Here is a 16,837-nt window from a genome sequence, read left to right as displayed (position 1 = left end):
CTAAAAAAAAAATCGACGTATGTTCTCCCTCATATGTGCATCCTAGAACCAAACCTTGATGAGTGAGTATGCATCCAGATATAACTACAGGAACCAGGATAAATGGAAAGGAACCAGGGAGGTAAAGGAAAAGTAAGAACCTGAAAGAGAAGCACAGTAGGAAACAGGCCTTAATAAGGGAGATGTAGATAAAATTTGGGTTAGTTTAAGGGAGGAGGGAAGGAACAGTATACAATGAACTTAGAGGATAAAGGGAAAGTTTAGGACTGGGGTTACATGTAGGGTTTGGCTTAGTCTTAGGTATAGGCTTAAATTTAGTGTTAGAATTAGAGTTAGGGTTAAGATTTAGGGTTATGTATATTGTTTGGTTTAGCACTAGGTTTAGGTTTAGGGTTAGGGTTAGGGTTAGGGCTAAGGCTAGGGGTGTGAGAGATAAATAATGCCTGGCTAGTTTTAAAAAACCAGAGGGAACCATATTATGTCCCATAATCTAATGACAAATTATACATACAACTAAATCAAGGAATATATGTCTAGGCAAGGTTTATCTTAGAACATTTGGTCTTTGCCCAAGCTTTATCTACATGGCACATGGTAATTAAAAGTACCAGACTGGTGGAACTAACTTTGCTCCTTGCCCTCCTCCTAAGTTGACTAAGTTCCAGGGGACTATGAGCATCTCTCAAAATGTCCTGTAACTGCGGTGAGTTACCTGTCCTCTTGATCAAGGAGGCCATGGAGACACCATCAAATGGATTTGAACCAGTGTCCAGTCCACAAAGAGGAGGGTCAACACAGAGGAAACATTTCCTTCATGCTTTCAAGTGAAGCCAGCCACAGTTGAGCAGGACCTTTGACTTATCTTTACATAGATGGAACTGGTAAAAGAAAGGAGCCAGGGGCTCCTCCCAAGCCCATGTGACCCCTGAGGAAAAGATCCTCAAATGGCCTTAAGAGTAAAAATAAATTGGTTTATCTGGGCCAACTTTGTGGTCTTATAACACAATAGAAAAGTATAACCAAAGATTAAAGGGGTCGATATAATTTTGTTAAAAGAGTCAATATTTATAGCTAAAGGTTATATAACAAGAAACAATGTCAGACAAGAGATACCTTCCTTTGAATTTTTGGCCAGGGTGGCCCAATAGACTCTCAGACAGTAACCCAGCATAGAACTGGGAAAATGAACAGCAGACCCCAATATTATCTAAAGGAATATTGACAACCGATTGCTGCTAGATGAGGAACAGCTGGTCTTCCTAAAACAAGGCACTCTAGATAGGCTGACTAGATTCAGCAGATGGACAGGCACTGGGGACGGCTGGGGACACCAACAACACAGTGGACAGTAACAAGGATGACAGAGTATATATGGGCTCTGGGGGTGGAGGTGGGGGAGGGGGAGGCTATGGGCGGGTGCCATTTGGGAAGTGGGTATATAGATTAATAAGATTGTTTGGGACGTTCTGTATGATATACCCAAAAAAAAATCAACAAAATTTTTAAATGAGTTATATTTGAAGAAGAAGCATAAATATTTACTTCATGTTAATTAGTAGAGGTGATAAACATTACCACTGAAATCTACCTGATGACTTTATAGCCATAGTCAGGTGCCAAGAATCTGAGTGTAACCGACTACAACTAGTAATAATCAGATACATAGATATTAGAGATGCATGTGCGAACATCTAAGTGTTAGTAGCATTAAAAATGAGTCTTTCTGTAGGAAACAGTATTTTTTTTAAAAGAAATGGAGATCTTTTTTAAGGTTAAAACCTCATTCAAGGCCGGGCGTGGTGGTGCATGCCTTTAATCCCAGCACTTGGGAGGCAGAGGCAGGCAGATCTTTGTGAGTTCCAGGCCAGCCTGGTCTACATAGTGAGTTCCAGGCCAGCTGGGGCTACAGGGAGACTCTGTCTCAAAAAGACAAAAAACAACAACAACAAAAAAAAAACCTCATTCAATTTTATGTCTTATAGGGTTTATACTGAGTTCAATGTTGTATAACTGTATTAATTCAACTGTGAACCTAAAAATTTACAGCCACTTTTGAAAGAGATGTATCTTTGCTCTGGAAATGGTTATTGAATATGTTAAAGCTGTTATGAAATGCTTCTTCTAATCATGTGGTTGTTAAATAAATAATTTTTTAAAATTCCTAATAAAAAAATTTTTGAAACATCTTTAAAAAGAAAAATGATCTGGACACTTAGGCTCTCAAAACCCCCACTCACACTGGCCTCCTGGAGGTAGGACTAGCTCTCACCAACTATGCATCCACAGTGCCAGCCTCAGAGCCTGGCACCCAGCAGAGCTGTACCAGACATCAGGAACCTCACCCTCCTTTGATCAGTCCATCTTTTGCATGGTGTCACTCTGTCTAGAATCCAGACTGTTGGTGGCAACTGACCAAGAGCAAATAGTCCTAAATTAACAAAATTTCCTCCCATTTTCAGCTGTTTCTTGCCCCATCTTGAAACCCCTGCCTGCTGCCCATCTCTCCAAACACAGACTATTAAAACCATAAAGACCTCAAGGCATCCAGTCCAGCTCCTAGAAGGCAGGAATGCCCTCAAGCACATATAATGAAAGGGCTACCTAGTAAATTATCCTTGCCCCTTGCCAAATCAAAGAATAACTGAGGAGGAGGCAGGCTCTCCAGGGGCCACATTTTCCCCCCAGATGGAGGCGGTTAAGCAGCCAATGCAACATTAGCAGTTTGGGGTCTGGGTTCGAATAGTGAGCTGGGAAACCTTGAGTCTCCCTGAGCTTTGGCTTCCTACCCAGGAAGCGAGATGACTGAGTCACTCTTCCCCCAATATTTTATACAATTTACTCATATTAGACATTGTTAAGGTATGTTATAAAGATGAGCTTTAGAGCAGAAAGTTAGAAAACAGAAGAAAACATAAATCTTTCATGACCATGCTACATTAAAGATGATTAATGTTCGGAGACATTCCATACAGTCTGTCCCAGGTGTGTGTGGGGGAGGGGCACACACACACACACAAAGTACATCCATGAAATCTGTGCATTTTCTGACTGCTCTGCACACCTTATGCACAGCCCATGCTCCTTTCTCTGAAACTCCTAGGGTCCAATGTGTTTTGCAACTTGGAATATTCTTTTTAGAAAGGAAAATCGTACATTCTATGTTATCACACTAATATTTCAGCAGTAGAAGGATGAATATTCACACAAAATAACTTCATATCAATTCAGGACAGGTTTTGCTGGTAAGTAAACTCACCACCAACCAAAGAAGTTTAGTTTCATCACTTCACATTCAGCACTGTAGCTGCACAGTTCTGACCTTGTCCCATCTCATTCAACCCACCCAAAGCATGCAGCCCACACCATGGGCAGAGTCAGAGGCAGCTTTGAACCTGGGCATCTTATACCAGGCCCACCATGCACTAAGCAGGCAGATGTCCATTCAGCAGGATGGGGTCACACTGCATAGCAGGCGTTTGTGACATGCATTTCAGAGTCTGTGAGCAATTGTTTTGCCACACCATGTACTCATTTGTTCTGTTTCTTTGAGTTGCAGGAGAATTGTAACCTTCAAGGACTGTTTCCAAGTCCAGGGAATGGGCAAGACCCAGTCCTTGATTTGAGATGAACCCACAGAGGGGCAGATGGAGGAGAGACCAGAATAGAATGCACAGTCACTGGACATAGAGTCTTAGTGGAAGAAAGCAGGAGAGTGAATATTAAAGTCAGAAGAAAATTTCAAGTTTAACCCCAGGACTAGTCCACAAGTCACAAGATATATATAAAAAAGAATTTTATAGAAATGAAATTCTACTACTGCTAAAAAAAATCAATATGATACCCATTCACCCATCCATCTAGTGACCCATCCATTCATTCATCTGTCCATCTATCCATCTACCCATCTATCCATTCATCCATCTAGTCATTCAGCTAATCTACTCATCTATCATCAATCCTTCCATCGAGTATCCATCCATCCACCTACCCATCCATCCACCCATTTAATCATCCATCCATCCATCCATCCATCCATCCATCTATCCATCTATTCATTCACCCAGTTCATTCATCCACTCATTCATCCTTCCACCTACCTACTCATCCATCCATTTGTCGATTCCCACATTGGTCCAAGTATTTTGCATACCTCCAGAATGCTAATTTGTCTGTGGCAAGCACATGTTACTCATTTCATTCATGCGTTTGGTAAATACACATTCAAAGTCTTCCCTCAAGCAGCACTGGGCTAGGCAGTATGGAAAAACTAAGACCCTGCACTTTCAGTGTGCTTGCCGTCCAGTGCAGATTTGTATTTTAAAGACCTAAAATACAAATGTGAGTGTTGTAAAGACAACGAAACAGAGTGGACAATAAAGAAATTGGGCTCTGGATACTTTAAAGACAGGACAGGGACAGGGAGGCCCTGAAGAAAGTGACTTTGATGGCCAAGAGCTAAGGGGGGTGGAGGGTGGCAAGAGTTGCCATGGAATCTCCAAGGCCCAGGTGTGGTGGCTCACACCTTTAATCCTAGCACTCAGGAGGCAGAGGCAGGTGGATCTGTGAGGCCAGCCTGGTCTACATAGTGAGTTCCAGGCCATCTGGGGTTGCAGAGAGACCCTGTCTCAAAAACAAAAAACAAATCAAAACAAAACCCCCAAAACCAAAAAAACCAAACAAACAAAAAGAATCAAGCAGCAGAGTGTTAAAGCCCTCGTGTCCGTGTAAGTGCAAGTCCTGCTGAGGGAGCAGCTGGCAATGCTGGGAACAAAAGAATAGTCTAGAAGGAGCCACAAGTGCAGCGCCCCAAAGAGGATGCAGCTGTGAGAGCTCTGGGACGGGGAGGACAGAGCAGGAGGGGAAGACTGCTTCCAAGAGTTTCCACCCAGGCCACAAGCTTAAACGCATGGTTTTCTGTCCAGGCCTGATCATTCTGCTTATGGCCCGGCAGGAACTGGTGTATCTGGGAGGTGGCCCTCCAGGGCACAGCAGAGGTCAGAGGGCTTGCTCAGAGACCACAAAGGGCAAGGGGAACCACAAACACCTCTGAGGTAGTTCCCACACAGGGGCAGAGTTGTGGACAGATCCCAGGCATTCTGCCAGGTCCTTGCTGACTGTTTTGGAAATGGGGACAAGACTGAGGGAATCAGTCAACCCCTAGTCCTGTTTTCCTTTTGTAGAAACTCAACACCCCTAAAATGTTAGGGGGCTAGCTAGCAGCTGCTGTGTGATTGTGTTTCCCCCAAAGTTCACATGCTGGAAACTTACTCCCCAAATTCAAATGCTGAGTTCCTTTCTGGAGATAGGCTTTAGGGAGGTGAGTAGGGTTAGATGAGGTCATGAGGGCGTGACCCCTATGATGGCATCATTGGCTTTACAAGAAGAAGAATGAAGACCTGAGCTGGTACAGTACCATGTCTTGCCACATGATGCCTCCATCATATTAGGATGCAGTGTGAGGCCTTCATCAGGCCCCAGGCAGGTGCTGGGCAATGCTCTTGCTCTTGGACTTCCCAGAATCAAATGAATTTCTGTTCTTTTGAACTACTCAGTCTCAAGTCTTTTGTCATAGTAATAGAAAACAGACTAAGACAACAGTTTATCAGGAAAAATAATAACAAGAAAGAGAGCATCCTAGATCCTACTAACAGGGGCTGTTGTTCGCCATTTGCCTTCCTGTGTCAGGCTTCATTTTCTTGGTACTCCAGCTGGTGGCAGGCAACTGGTGGGCCTGCTCCCATACATTGCTGCTAAATAAAATACGCAGAGGCTGCTGATTTGACCTGAGCTCCTGCACCAGGCTGCACAGAGCAAATTGGAATGGAATCTGTTATGCTAAGTGCCACATGATCAAGCTGAGTTTGCAAATGGGCCAATCTTCAGGAAATGCACACAAACCAACCAGCAGGGTCTCCACGCTACAGCAGGTGGCCTCCTACTTTGACCGTACAGGGAAAGCAACCTACTTTGCTTTTTGTTTCCTGTTTTGACTTTCCTTCGCCCCTTTCTTTCTTTCCTTACTCCTCCCTTTCTTCCTTCTTTCCTTCTCCTTTCTCCACTTTGTTTTTTCGAGACAGGGTCTAGCTCTATAGCCCAGGCTGGTCTGGAACTCACTCACTCAGGCTGTCCTCAAACTCATGACAACTGTCCTGCCTCAGCCTCCTGAATGCTGGGATTACATGCATTTACAACCACACCTCACTTGTGGTCTTTTGTTTCTTTTTTGAGACAAGATCTTGCTATGTAGCTAGGCCAGCCTAGAAATCACTACATAGCCCACGATAGCTTTAAACTCCTGATCTTTCAGTCTCGCTTCCCAAAATCTGGGAATACAGGCATTCTTCACCACATCTATCTTACTGCTTCCATTTTTTTAAAAGCATATTTTATTTATTATTTTTATTTTATGTGTATGAATGTATTGCCTGCATGTATGGAAGTGCACCCATGCCTTGCAATGCCCGCAACGGTCAGACGAGGGCATTGAAAACTACTGGAACTGGAGTTATGGACAGTTGTTAGCCGCCATATTGGTGCTGGAAATCAAACCTGGGTCCTCTGCAAGAGCAGCCAGTGCTCTTAACCACTGAACCATCTCTCTAGTTCCACAAACCTGGTGATTTGGTAAACTAATTCATACAATTAGCTCTCCCTTGCCCATTATGTTTAGATCGATGCTAAGACAATAACCACCAACTACTTTAGGCTGTCTATATTTTGCATTAACTAAAATGAAAAATTTTAAATTCAGCCTTGGCTGGGTGTGATGACCATGCCTGTAATTCCAGTACCTGAGCAGCAGATACAGGAGGATCAGGAGTTCAAGGACATTTTCTGTTAGGTAGGAAGTTCAGGGGAAAAAAATATGAAGGGAGGCTGAGGATGTAATTCAATCCATAGATGTGCTTGCCTGTTATGCATGAAGCCCTGGGTCCAATCCCAAGTCCCATATAAATTGGCGTGGTGGTACATACCCACTTAGGAGATGAAGAGAGAAGATCAGAAGTTCAAGAATATCCCCAGATACATAGGGAGTTGGAGGCCAGCCTGGGGTACATGTTTCAAGCAATCAGCAATAAACAGTGTTGGGTGTGGTTTCACACGCTTATAAAGCCACTGAGAGGTAGAAGGCAGGAAGATCAGGAGTTCAAGGCCAATTTTAGCCACATAGTGAGTGAGGCCAGCCTGGGCAGCATGAGACCCTATCTCAAAAAGGGGTGGGGATCAGAGAGGAGCTCAGTGGGTAAAATGCTTGCTGTACAAGCACAAGGACCTGAGTTCAGATCTCCAAAGCCAGATATGGTGGTGTGCATCACACTCTTAGAGCTAGGGAGACCGAGATAGGGGAATCCCAAGTACTTGCTGACTACCTAGTATAGTTGAAATAGTGAGCTCCAAGTTCACAGAGAGACCATGTCTCAGAAAATAAAGTTGAGGCCAGTGAGATGGCTCAATGGGTAAAACAAAGCCTAATGACTGAGCTCCATCCCCAGAACCATATAAAACTGTAAGAACTGACTCCATAAAGTTGTCCTCTGACCTCCACATATGTGCCATTACATGGGCACAACACTCCGTTTCTCACCCCCATCATACACACACACACACACACACACACACACACACACACACACACACAGACACTTGTTAACACGTCTAGACCTGTGGAGTCATTGCACCTGTTGTGACTTTACAGGTTTTGGGTCCCAACAACTAAAATGATTGGAAGGATGACTGTATTTAAATTTCTGCAGTTTAGGCATCAGTGGGGAAAGGCTGGTTCTGTGAATATTAGTTGACTGCTGAATAAGTGGATGGATGGATGGATGGATGGATGGATGGATGGATGGATGGATGGGCAGTTGTCTCTCCAGGAGGCAGGGAGAACTATCTCTCTCTTCAGACTCCCATGATCACCTGAGGCTCTTTGGCTTAAATGGCAGTTACCTACAAGATCATTTTCATCAGCTAAGCTCAGAGCTCTAGAATGCTACTTCTTTGGAATCAAGCCCTGTTTACACAGCAGGTGCTCAAGCAATGAGTTTGAAAGGATGGAACAGGAAGCAAAGAAGTCAGGCTTTTGCTCTTCAATATAGCTACCCTGAAGTGTCAACAGACAAGAAGGAAGGGCCAAAAAAGGGTGCAAGTCCCACTCTAAGTCTGCCTCCAGCTCCAATTATGAAGAGAGAGGGTTTATTACCTTATAGTGGGTTCGTGAGACTCAGATTCACTTATGACTGAAGCCTCCAGGGACAGGGTGCCCAGGCTGGCCCGGCTACCCTTCCGGGAAGAGACCCTAAATGAGCCAGCACCAGGATCCTCATCAGAGGAGTTGTCATCGAAGGAGCCCAGGATGAAGTTGGTCATCAGCTGCCTCTTGATGTGCGCTTGCTTCTTGTCCTCTTTGGAGGGGGATGCGGCTTGCTGGTCCGGGGGTCTGGCTGGGGAGGACAGGCCATTGGTATCTGAGGCCTCCTGGTCTTGGACCTCTGTCCCATTGGCTTGGAGTTCTGGGGAAGGCCAAGTGTCATTGGAAGACTGGGGGTTCCTAGGCGGCTTCTGGTGTGAGGGTGGCAGGGAGGCCCTCTGCCGACACCCGTCTCTGTGGTCCCTGTGGGAGGCTGGCTCCACTCGGTCAGGAGTCTTTGGCAGAGAGCTGCCACCACTGGGTTTTTGTAGCGACTCCTCTGAGCTGTGTGAGGCTGGAAAAGGCTCCTCAGTTGGAGTGCCACTTGCTTCCATCTTACTGTTGGTGACTGGCTTGGAATCCATCATTTTTCCACAGATTTTGAACCAGGAAAAGGTCAGGCAGCAGAAAATCAGGCAAGACAGAAGAAGCAAGACCATTCAGAAAATCTGTAAAGAGAATATAGAGATTTTATGGTATAAAAGATTTCTCTTTTCAAGCAGTGAGTGGGGTAAGAGGCATTGAGGGTTCTGTGTATTCCAGGAACAGAGCAGTGGGGTTCTCTTCCCAGCTCGGCCCATGCTGTGCTCTATGGCCCTACACATGCTTCTGAACCCTCCTGGGTCTGTTTCTTGCCTCGAACGTAGGTATATGTGCTCTTGTGTTGGAAACTCAATCCCCAGCGCAACAGTCTTGAGAGGCGGTTAGGCCATGAGGGCAGAGACTAATGTGCTACTGAAGGAGATGGCTGGTTATCACCAGTGGACACTCTCTCATCCTCCTGCTTCCACCATTGGGTGATGCAGTGAGAAGATTCTCACTGAATGCAGGCCTTTCAACCCTGCACTTCCCAGCCTCCAGATCTGTGAACTGAAGGTATATCTATTTTTTATAAATTACCCAGTCTCAGATATTCTGATCAGACTAAGATCACATACTGCTGAACATTAACTATACATGAGAAAGAACTAAATAAGATAATAGACTTTAAAGGACTTTGCTTTAGGGGCTGGAGAGATGGCTCAGTGGTTAAGAGCACTGGCTGCTCTTGCAAAGGACCTGGGTTTGATTCCCAGCACCCACATGGAGGCTAACAACCATCCATACTCTAGTTCCAGGGAGCCTGACACCCTCTTCTGATCTCTGTGGGCACTGCACAAAATGGATACACTTACATACATGCTGGCAATTTACTCATACACATAAAATAAAAATAATTTTTTAAAGAAAAGGACCTTATTCTAGTGACATTAAATATCCTTTAACAGATGAATAAACAGAATGCAGTACATTCACACAATGGACTATTATTCAGCCATTAAAAAGGAAGGAAGCAGTGATTCACATTACAACGTGGATGAATTTGAAAACTTTATGCTCAATGAAATAGGCCAGTCATGAGAGACCACAGATTGAATGATTCTGTATATATGAAATGTTCAGAACAGGCAAATCCATACAGATGGAAATATTAGTGGTTACTGGGGGATAGTGAGATATGGGTCGTGGCAAAAGGATGCATTGCTTCTGTTTTAGGGACGAAAATGTTCTAAAGCCCATGGTGGTGAATATATATAGTTAGCTCTCTGTACCCACAGACTCCACCTCTGCAGATTCAGCCAACCACGGCTGAAAAATATTTGGGAAAAAAATATGTCCTATTTGTACATAGTCTGACTTTTGGGTCATTATTCTCTAATTTACAGCATAGCAGATATTTGTGTAGCATTTACATTGTACTAGGGATTACAAGTAACTAGGGACTGGTGTATGCAGGATTGCATGTAGAGAGTAAGCAAATACACCTTTGTATAGAGGGCTTTATTTTCTATGGAAGGTCCTGGAAGCAGCCTCCTAAGGAAATGATGCTGTACCCCACCCACGAGGATGAAGCTGTCATTCTGTTGTCATCAGCATCCTGATCCTCCTCATGGTGTCACTGTCATCCTCATGTCCTGACACAGGCCCAGGACACCTGCCTCAGGTGTTCACATCTAGAATAGAAACTCAACCAGACCAGAGCGGAATGGCCCCAAGGTCTAGAACACAGTATATACAGAGAGGGCTTAGCAAGTGTGTGGTGGGTGTGGAATAAGTGAATTCAGATACTATCATTTCTAACTCATGTCTCTTCCTGTCACACTAACTCTGCCCTACAGATGAACAGTGATTACTACCTGAAGGAAATATCCATAAAAACTGTGGGATGTGGGGCTGGGGAGATGGCTCAGGAGCTGAAGTGCCAACCGTGTAAGCCTGACAACCTGAGCTCGGACTTCAGAAACCACGTAAAAGAACCTATGTGGTGGCTCACAGCTGGACTTCCAGGGCTCCTACAGTGAGATGGGGGACAGAGCAGCACATAGGCAGGAACAAGACACTGCCTCAAAAAACCCAAGGTGGGTGGAGAGAGCCACCTCCCCCAAAAAAGTTGTCCTCTGACCTCCATGTGTATGCTATGGCACACATAGAGAGAAAGGAAGGGAGGGAGGGAAGGAGGGAAGGAGGGAAGGAGGGAAGGAGGGAGGGAAGGGGGGAGAGAGGGAGGGAGGGAGAGATAAGGGAAAAGATAGGAAGGGAAGAGGAGGGGAGGGAAGCTTAATGAGATTGCTACATCCGTACCTATTTTCTTATTCTTTTTTAAAAATATTTGTTTAACTTATTATTTTTCAACCATCCATAACTCCAGTTCCAGGGGAATCCAATACCCTCTTCTGACTCTGCTGATGTTGCCCGACACAGGTACACTTACACACACGCAAGCATTGCACTCATACACATAAAAAAATAAAAATAATAAATAAGGGGCTGGAGAGATGGCTCAGTGGTTAAGAGCACTGACTGCTCTTGCAGAGGACCCAGGATCGATTCCCAGCACCCACATGGTGGCTACAAACCATCCTTAACTCCAGTTCCAGGGGATTCTGAAGCCTTCCTCTGACCTCCGTGGCATTGCATGACATGGGTGCACTTACGTACATGCAGGCAATACACTCATACACATAAAATAAGACTAATAAATAAAATATAAAAAAAGAAAGGAAGAGGGATCTGAACATATTTCAACAACTTCTGAACCAATTTTGTCTTAGCTAGGTAGTAGGGTGCTTGCCTAGCATATGTGAGGCCTTGGGTTACATCCCTAGCATTGCGAAGAATAAATAAATGAATCAATTTTGCCACAATTATATATTGGAAGCATTACAAAATCAGGACACGAGGTCCAAGCACACCAGTTTAGTGTCTACATGCCATCTTCATGAGTGATTTCAACACAATGTTCTGAAGGTGGGTGGAAAACATTCTCGAGATTTCCTGGAAACACAGGAACAAAGTACTTCTTGAACTCTTGGCAACAGAACTGCCAGACCATTGGCAAGTGTATTTTTCTAGGTAATGCAGATAATTGGGTTTTATTTTCTTTTAAGATCATCAAGTTTCTTTTTTAAAGAGAAGCTAATCAAAGGTAAATCAACATTAAAGCGTCACATCAGGCCCACGGCATAAGAGAGAAACCACACAGTCCTCTCAATAGACATAATAGGAGCATTTGAGAAAATCCAACACCTTTTCATGATAAAAGCATTCAGGGAACGAGGAACAGAAGGGAACCTCAAAAGAACAGTGAGGCCCCCTGACAGTGACAGCCAACATCATCCTGGATGGCAAAGATAAAGGCTCCCTTCTAAGAGCAGGAACAAGGCCAGGAGCTGGACCTTCACCACTGCTCCTTAGCTGTCCAGAGTTCTAGCCAGAACAATCAGATCATGGAAAGAAACAAGGCATCCAAACAGGAAAGGAAAATCATGGCTATCTGTGGAAGGTGTGACTCCATACACAGAAAATCTCAATGACAAAGGAGGCGAGGGCAGGGGAGAGAACTACCAGAGGTAATAAGCCAATTTGTAAAATCTGAGGTCATTATGCAGTAATTAGTTATGTTTCTATACACCAGCAAGCTGAAAAAGAAATTAAGAAAATAATTCAATTTATAATAGCATTAAAAAACAATTACACGGGTCTAACTTAGCCAAGGAGATGAAAGATCTGTACACTTAAAACTACAAAACATTGCTGACATAAGTTCAAGATCTAAGTAAATAGAAAGGTGTACCATGTTCATGGATTGGAAGGCCCAATATTGCTAGGTAGCCAAACCACCCAAACTGATATATAGAGTCCTAAGAAATTGCAAGGGCCCCCAACAGACAAAATAGTTATTAAAAAGAAGGAAGAGGGGCAGCAGATGTAGCTCAGGTGGTAGAGTGTCTGTCCAGCATGCACAAGGCCCTGAGTTTGAGCCCCAGCACTGTATAAAACTCAGTGTGATGGTACAGGACTGTGAACTTAGCAAGTGAGAGCTGGAGGTAGGAGGATCAGAAGTTCAAGGTCATCCTTGGCCACTTAGAGAGTTTTATTGCAGCTTGGGCTATATGAGACCCTGTCTTCAAAAAAAAGTTCCTTTCTCCAACACAGAACACCTCCCAATTTCAAAATGTATGACAGGACTGGAATTATAGCTCAGTAGTAGAGTGTTTATTATATAGCATCCATGAGTCCCTAGGTTTGAGCCCCAGTACCAAACAAACATCAAAAAGTTTACTAGACAGCTCCAGTAAACTGCGGAACGGACATGAAGATAGACCAGTGGAAGACTCAAAATGGGTCAAAGCATTAATCTATGAAATCTCTGGAAAGCCAGGAAACTCTAGGAGAAAGCATAGGCATAAACCTTCATGACCTTTGACACCGGACTTAAATTTTATTTTATTTGTGTGTGTGCGTGTGTGTGTGTGTGTGCGCGCGCGCGCGCGCAGATGCCCTCAGAGGCCAGAAAAGTGTCAGATTTGAAACTGGAGTTATAGGAGGTTGTGAACCACCCAAAGTGGGTGCTAGGACTCAAACTCAGGTCCTCTGGAAGAGCAACAACTACTCTCAATTGCTAGCCATGTCTCCAGCCCAACGATGCAAAAAGTATAAGCAACATTAAAAGTAGATAAATTTGACTTAATCAAAATGAAAAGCTTTTGAGTTGGCAAAACAGATCAGTGGGTAAAGATGTTTGCTGTCAAGCCTGAAGACTTGAGTTCAATCCCTGGAACCCACAGCGGAAGGAAAAAACTGACTCCTGAGAGTTGTCCTCTGACCTTTGTGCATGCGCATACACACACACACACACACACACACACACACACACACACATACATGCAATTTAAAACATTAAAACCTTTTGTGGGAAAAAAAAAATAGCCAGGCGTAGATGGTGTGTGCCGGCATGTAACATCAGCCCTGGAGAAGCTGAAGACAAGAATGATTTTTTAAATTTTTATTTCTGTGTATGTGTCCATAGTATATATGTTTGCTTGTGGTTGAGTATACACATGTGTAGGGGTGTAGGTACACATGTGAGCATATGCATGTGGAAGCCTACAATGGACGTTGAGTATCTTCTTTGATCACTCGCTCTCCACCTTATATATTGAGGCAGAGTCTCACTTGAACACAGTGCTTGCCAATTTGGTTAGTCATGCCAGCCAGCTTGTTCCAGGGATCACTTGCTGGACTAACAGGCGGAATGCCATGCTTTTTCATGTGGTGCCAAGGATCCAAACTCTAGTCCTTATCTTGCTTGGAAAATGCTTTACTTGCTGAGCCATCTCCCCAACTTTCAAGACTGCGAATTTTGAGGTCAGTCTCAATTATTCATAAGATCCTGCTAAAAAAAACTAAAAGATAAAACCAAACATGCCTCCAAATCTTGCAAATCATAGTACACCATTGGGAAATTGGAAAAATCATCTATAGAATAGGAGAAATATTTGAAAACTCTGTATCTGATGAGGGCAAGTGTCCAAAATATATAAAGAGCTCCTACAATTCAACAGTAAAAGACACTGCAACTGAGCATGGTGGTACACAGCAGTCAGGAAGTAGAGGCAGGCAGATTCCTGTGAGTTCATGGTCAGCCTGGTCTACATAGGGAGTCCCAGGCAAGCCAGGGGTACATAGTGAGACAACAAAACAACAACAACCATTTCTTAAAGGAGATATACAAAAAGCCAATAAGCATGTGACTAGGTATCCTTAGTCATTAGGGCAATGCAAACCAAGACCACAATGACTGGGCTGGAGAGATGGCTTAGTATTTAAGGACATTTACTGCTCTTCAGAGGACCCAAGTCACTTACAACTACCTGTAACTCCAGCTCAGAGAATTTGATATCTTTGGTCTCCACAGGCACCTACACTCATGTGCACATACCCACACACAGATACACTAAAAAAATCTTAAAAAAAAATAAATAAAATATTAAAAAATAATGTATTTCTTATAAAAAATTCTTGAAAACCATAATGACATATCCAGGAGGATGGTCATAATTGAGAGAGAGAGAGAGAGAGAGAGAGAGAGAGAGAAAACAAGAAGACATGCATACTATGGTTTCAGTGAGTGCTCCTCAGGTCCCCACGTTAAAGGTGTGGTTGGTCCCAGTGCGGTGCCCCTAGAGTCTGTGGAGCCTTTAGGAGGGCCTAGTGGGAGGTCTTTAGGTCACTGCAGTGTGCCCTCAAAAGCCAGCACTCTCTCTTGCCTCTTCCCTGGCTCAAGAGGTGGGTGGTTTGCTCTATCACATGTTCCTCCTATGATGTGCCACCATGCCCGGCCCCCAAACAGGAAATTCTTAATGAACAAAGTGACCATCCATTCTCACGGCCTCTCATTCTGTAAATCCTCTGAGACTTACTGCTATTCTGATGGGGACCAGTGGCTCTAATTACAAGCCTTGCCAGGGTTACCAATTTAAGGAACCTTGGGTTTTTTTCCTTTTCTTTTTGGATTCATGGCATGTGACTTAGAGGTCACCATGAGAGATTTTCCAAGTTAGTATGAACAGGAAACTTTGAGAAAGCTACCAAGGAAACCCTCTGGGCCTGTTTCCTCCTCTATAAAATGGGGACACCACTCCTTGCCCCATTTACCTGCCACAAAATTGCTCTTTGAATGATGCCTCTGCATTCGAGCATGTCACTCACACAAGCCTGCTGGATGCCTTCAGACTTCACCAGCAGCACCCTCTAATCCCAGACTGTCATTATCTGACTTCCACTTGACAATTTGGTAAACTGTGGCTCACAGAAACTCGGTCACTTTTTCCCCACTCAAATCCTGGCCCAACACCCACACCTTTCCCACTCCCCAACACTGAAAAATGGATACAAATAAATGCCATATGGTCCAGTGTGTCATAAGGAGGGCTGAGAGCACATCTTGAAATCCAGCAGACATCTGGTTATGCCTTTAAGAGGCAGCAGACCTGGGAGTAAGGCCACGGCTTGGGTGGTGTAGAAGGAGCACTGTTTCGGTGTCGGAGTTCACAAGCAGCAAAGACCACAGGAGTCCGCCCAGTAAATCTCTGTCACACAAGGAGTTGCTCTTCCCTCCTCCTGACCCCCAAACTCGATGCCAGCCAAAGATATTTTTATTTGCTTTTTTTTCCAGTGCCTAGCAATCAAACCTAGAGCCTTGACCACACTAGGCAAATGCTCTACTACCAAGCCACACCCCTAGGCTTATTTTTTTAAATATTTTATTTATTATTTTTATTTTATGTATACGAGTGTATGTAAGTAAGTGCACCCGTGTCATGCAATGCCCCAGAGGTCAGAAGAGGATTTCTGGTTCATAGCCACCATGTGGATGCTGGGAATGGAACCCGGGTCCACTGCAAGAGCAGTTAGTGCTCTTAACGCTGAGCCATCTGTCCAGCCCCCCAGGCCTATTCTTATTTCTTGCAATTCGAACCCAAGCAACAGTTGCCTGGTGCCAGAGCAATCAGGGCCTCTGACCAGTGCAGAAGCTGCTGGGCTCTGGCAAGCACTGGCCAGCAGCCAATGAACTGCAGTGCAGCAGGTGGGAGTCGTGCTTGTGTTTGGCTCCCCCATGACGCCCACCCCTTCTTGGAGAGGTCATGGAGGGACAGACAGCATGCATCGTCCTGCAATTCCCACCTGCACTTGTGCTCCCCACCCCCCAATCCCCCCAGTTTGGCTCCAGATCCTTTCGGGTCACTTACCGACACTGGGGACATGACCACCAGTTCCATTCTCATGTGAGTCTCACAAGCGCCCACAGGGTGACTAAGGGAACTGGCCTACAGGGTGTCACCTTTCAGCAGGAGGCTTGTGATGTGCTGCATCAGGCCACGGGGAGGGGCTTGGCTGGAGCTCTGAGGTCATCCGAGTGGAGCAGAGTTCCCAGGTCTGCCTGCAGGGCCTACCTGCCACCTCAACTCCCTCCCGTGGCTCAGTCCTCACCTGACTTCTCAGGTACTTGTTGGCCCTCTCCCCCATCTGGGGCTTGCCAAAGCAGAAGGCCACCTCCCCTGGCTTGCCACATTCCTGTACTTAAACCTACTTCACACTCTCGCAATC

At 44.7% G+C, this 16,837-nt stretch overlaps 1 protein-coding gene across 3 annotated transcripts in view; it reads right to left on the bottom strand.

The window, feature by feature from the left end:
* Acacb (acetyl-CoA carboxylase beta) overlaps positions 1-16,558 on the bottom strand; it is a 140,738-nt gene extending 124,180 nt beyond the window's left edge. For all 3 annotated transcript variants that reach the window (XM_008848966.3, XM_029554017.1, XM_029554016.1), the window contains exons 1-2: positions 16,480-16,558; positions 8,201-8,856 (exon numbers count right to left, since the gene is read on the bottom strand). In XM_008848966.3, coding sequence (XP_008847188.1) covers positions 8,201-8,847 — 647 coding nt within the window. In that variant the 5' untranslated portion in view covers positions 8,848-8,856; positions 16,480-16,558. The remainder of the gene's footprint in view (positions 1-8,200; positions 8,857-16,479) is intronic.
* Between the last annotated feature and the right edge of the window lie 279 nt (positions 16,559-16,837).

This window comes from Nannospalax galili, unplaced genomic scaffold (genome assembly GCF_000622305.1).
Source record: "Nannospalax galili isolate Female #2095 unplaced genomic scaffold, S.galili_v1.0 scaffold103, whole genome shotgun sequence".
NCBI lineage: Eukaryota > Metazoa > Chordata > Mammalia > Rodentia > Spalacidae > Nannospalax > Nannospalax galili.
The sequence above is the reverse complement of the archived record's forward strand: the minus strand, read 5'-3'. Positions and strand labels throughout refer to the sequence as shown.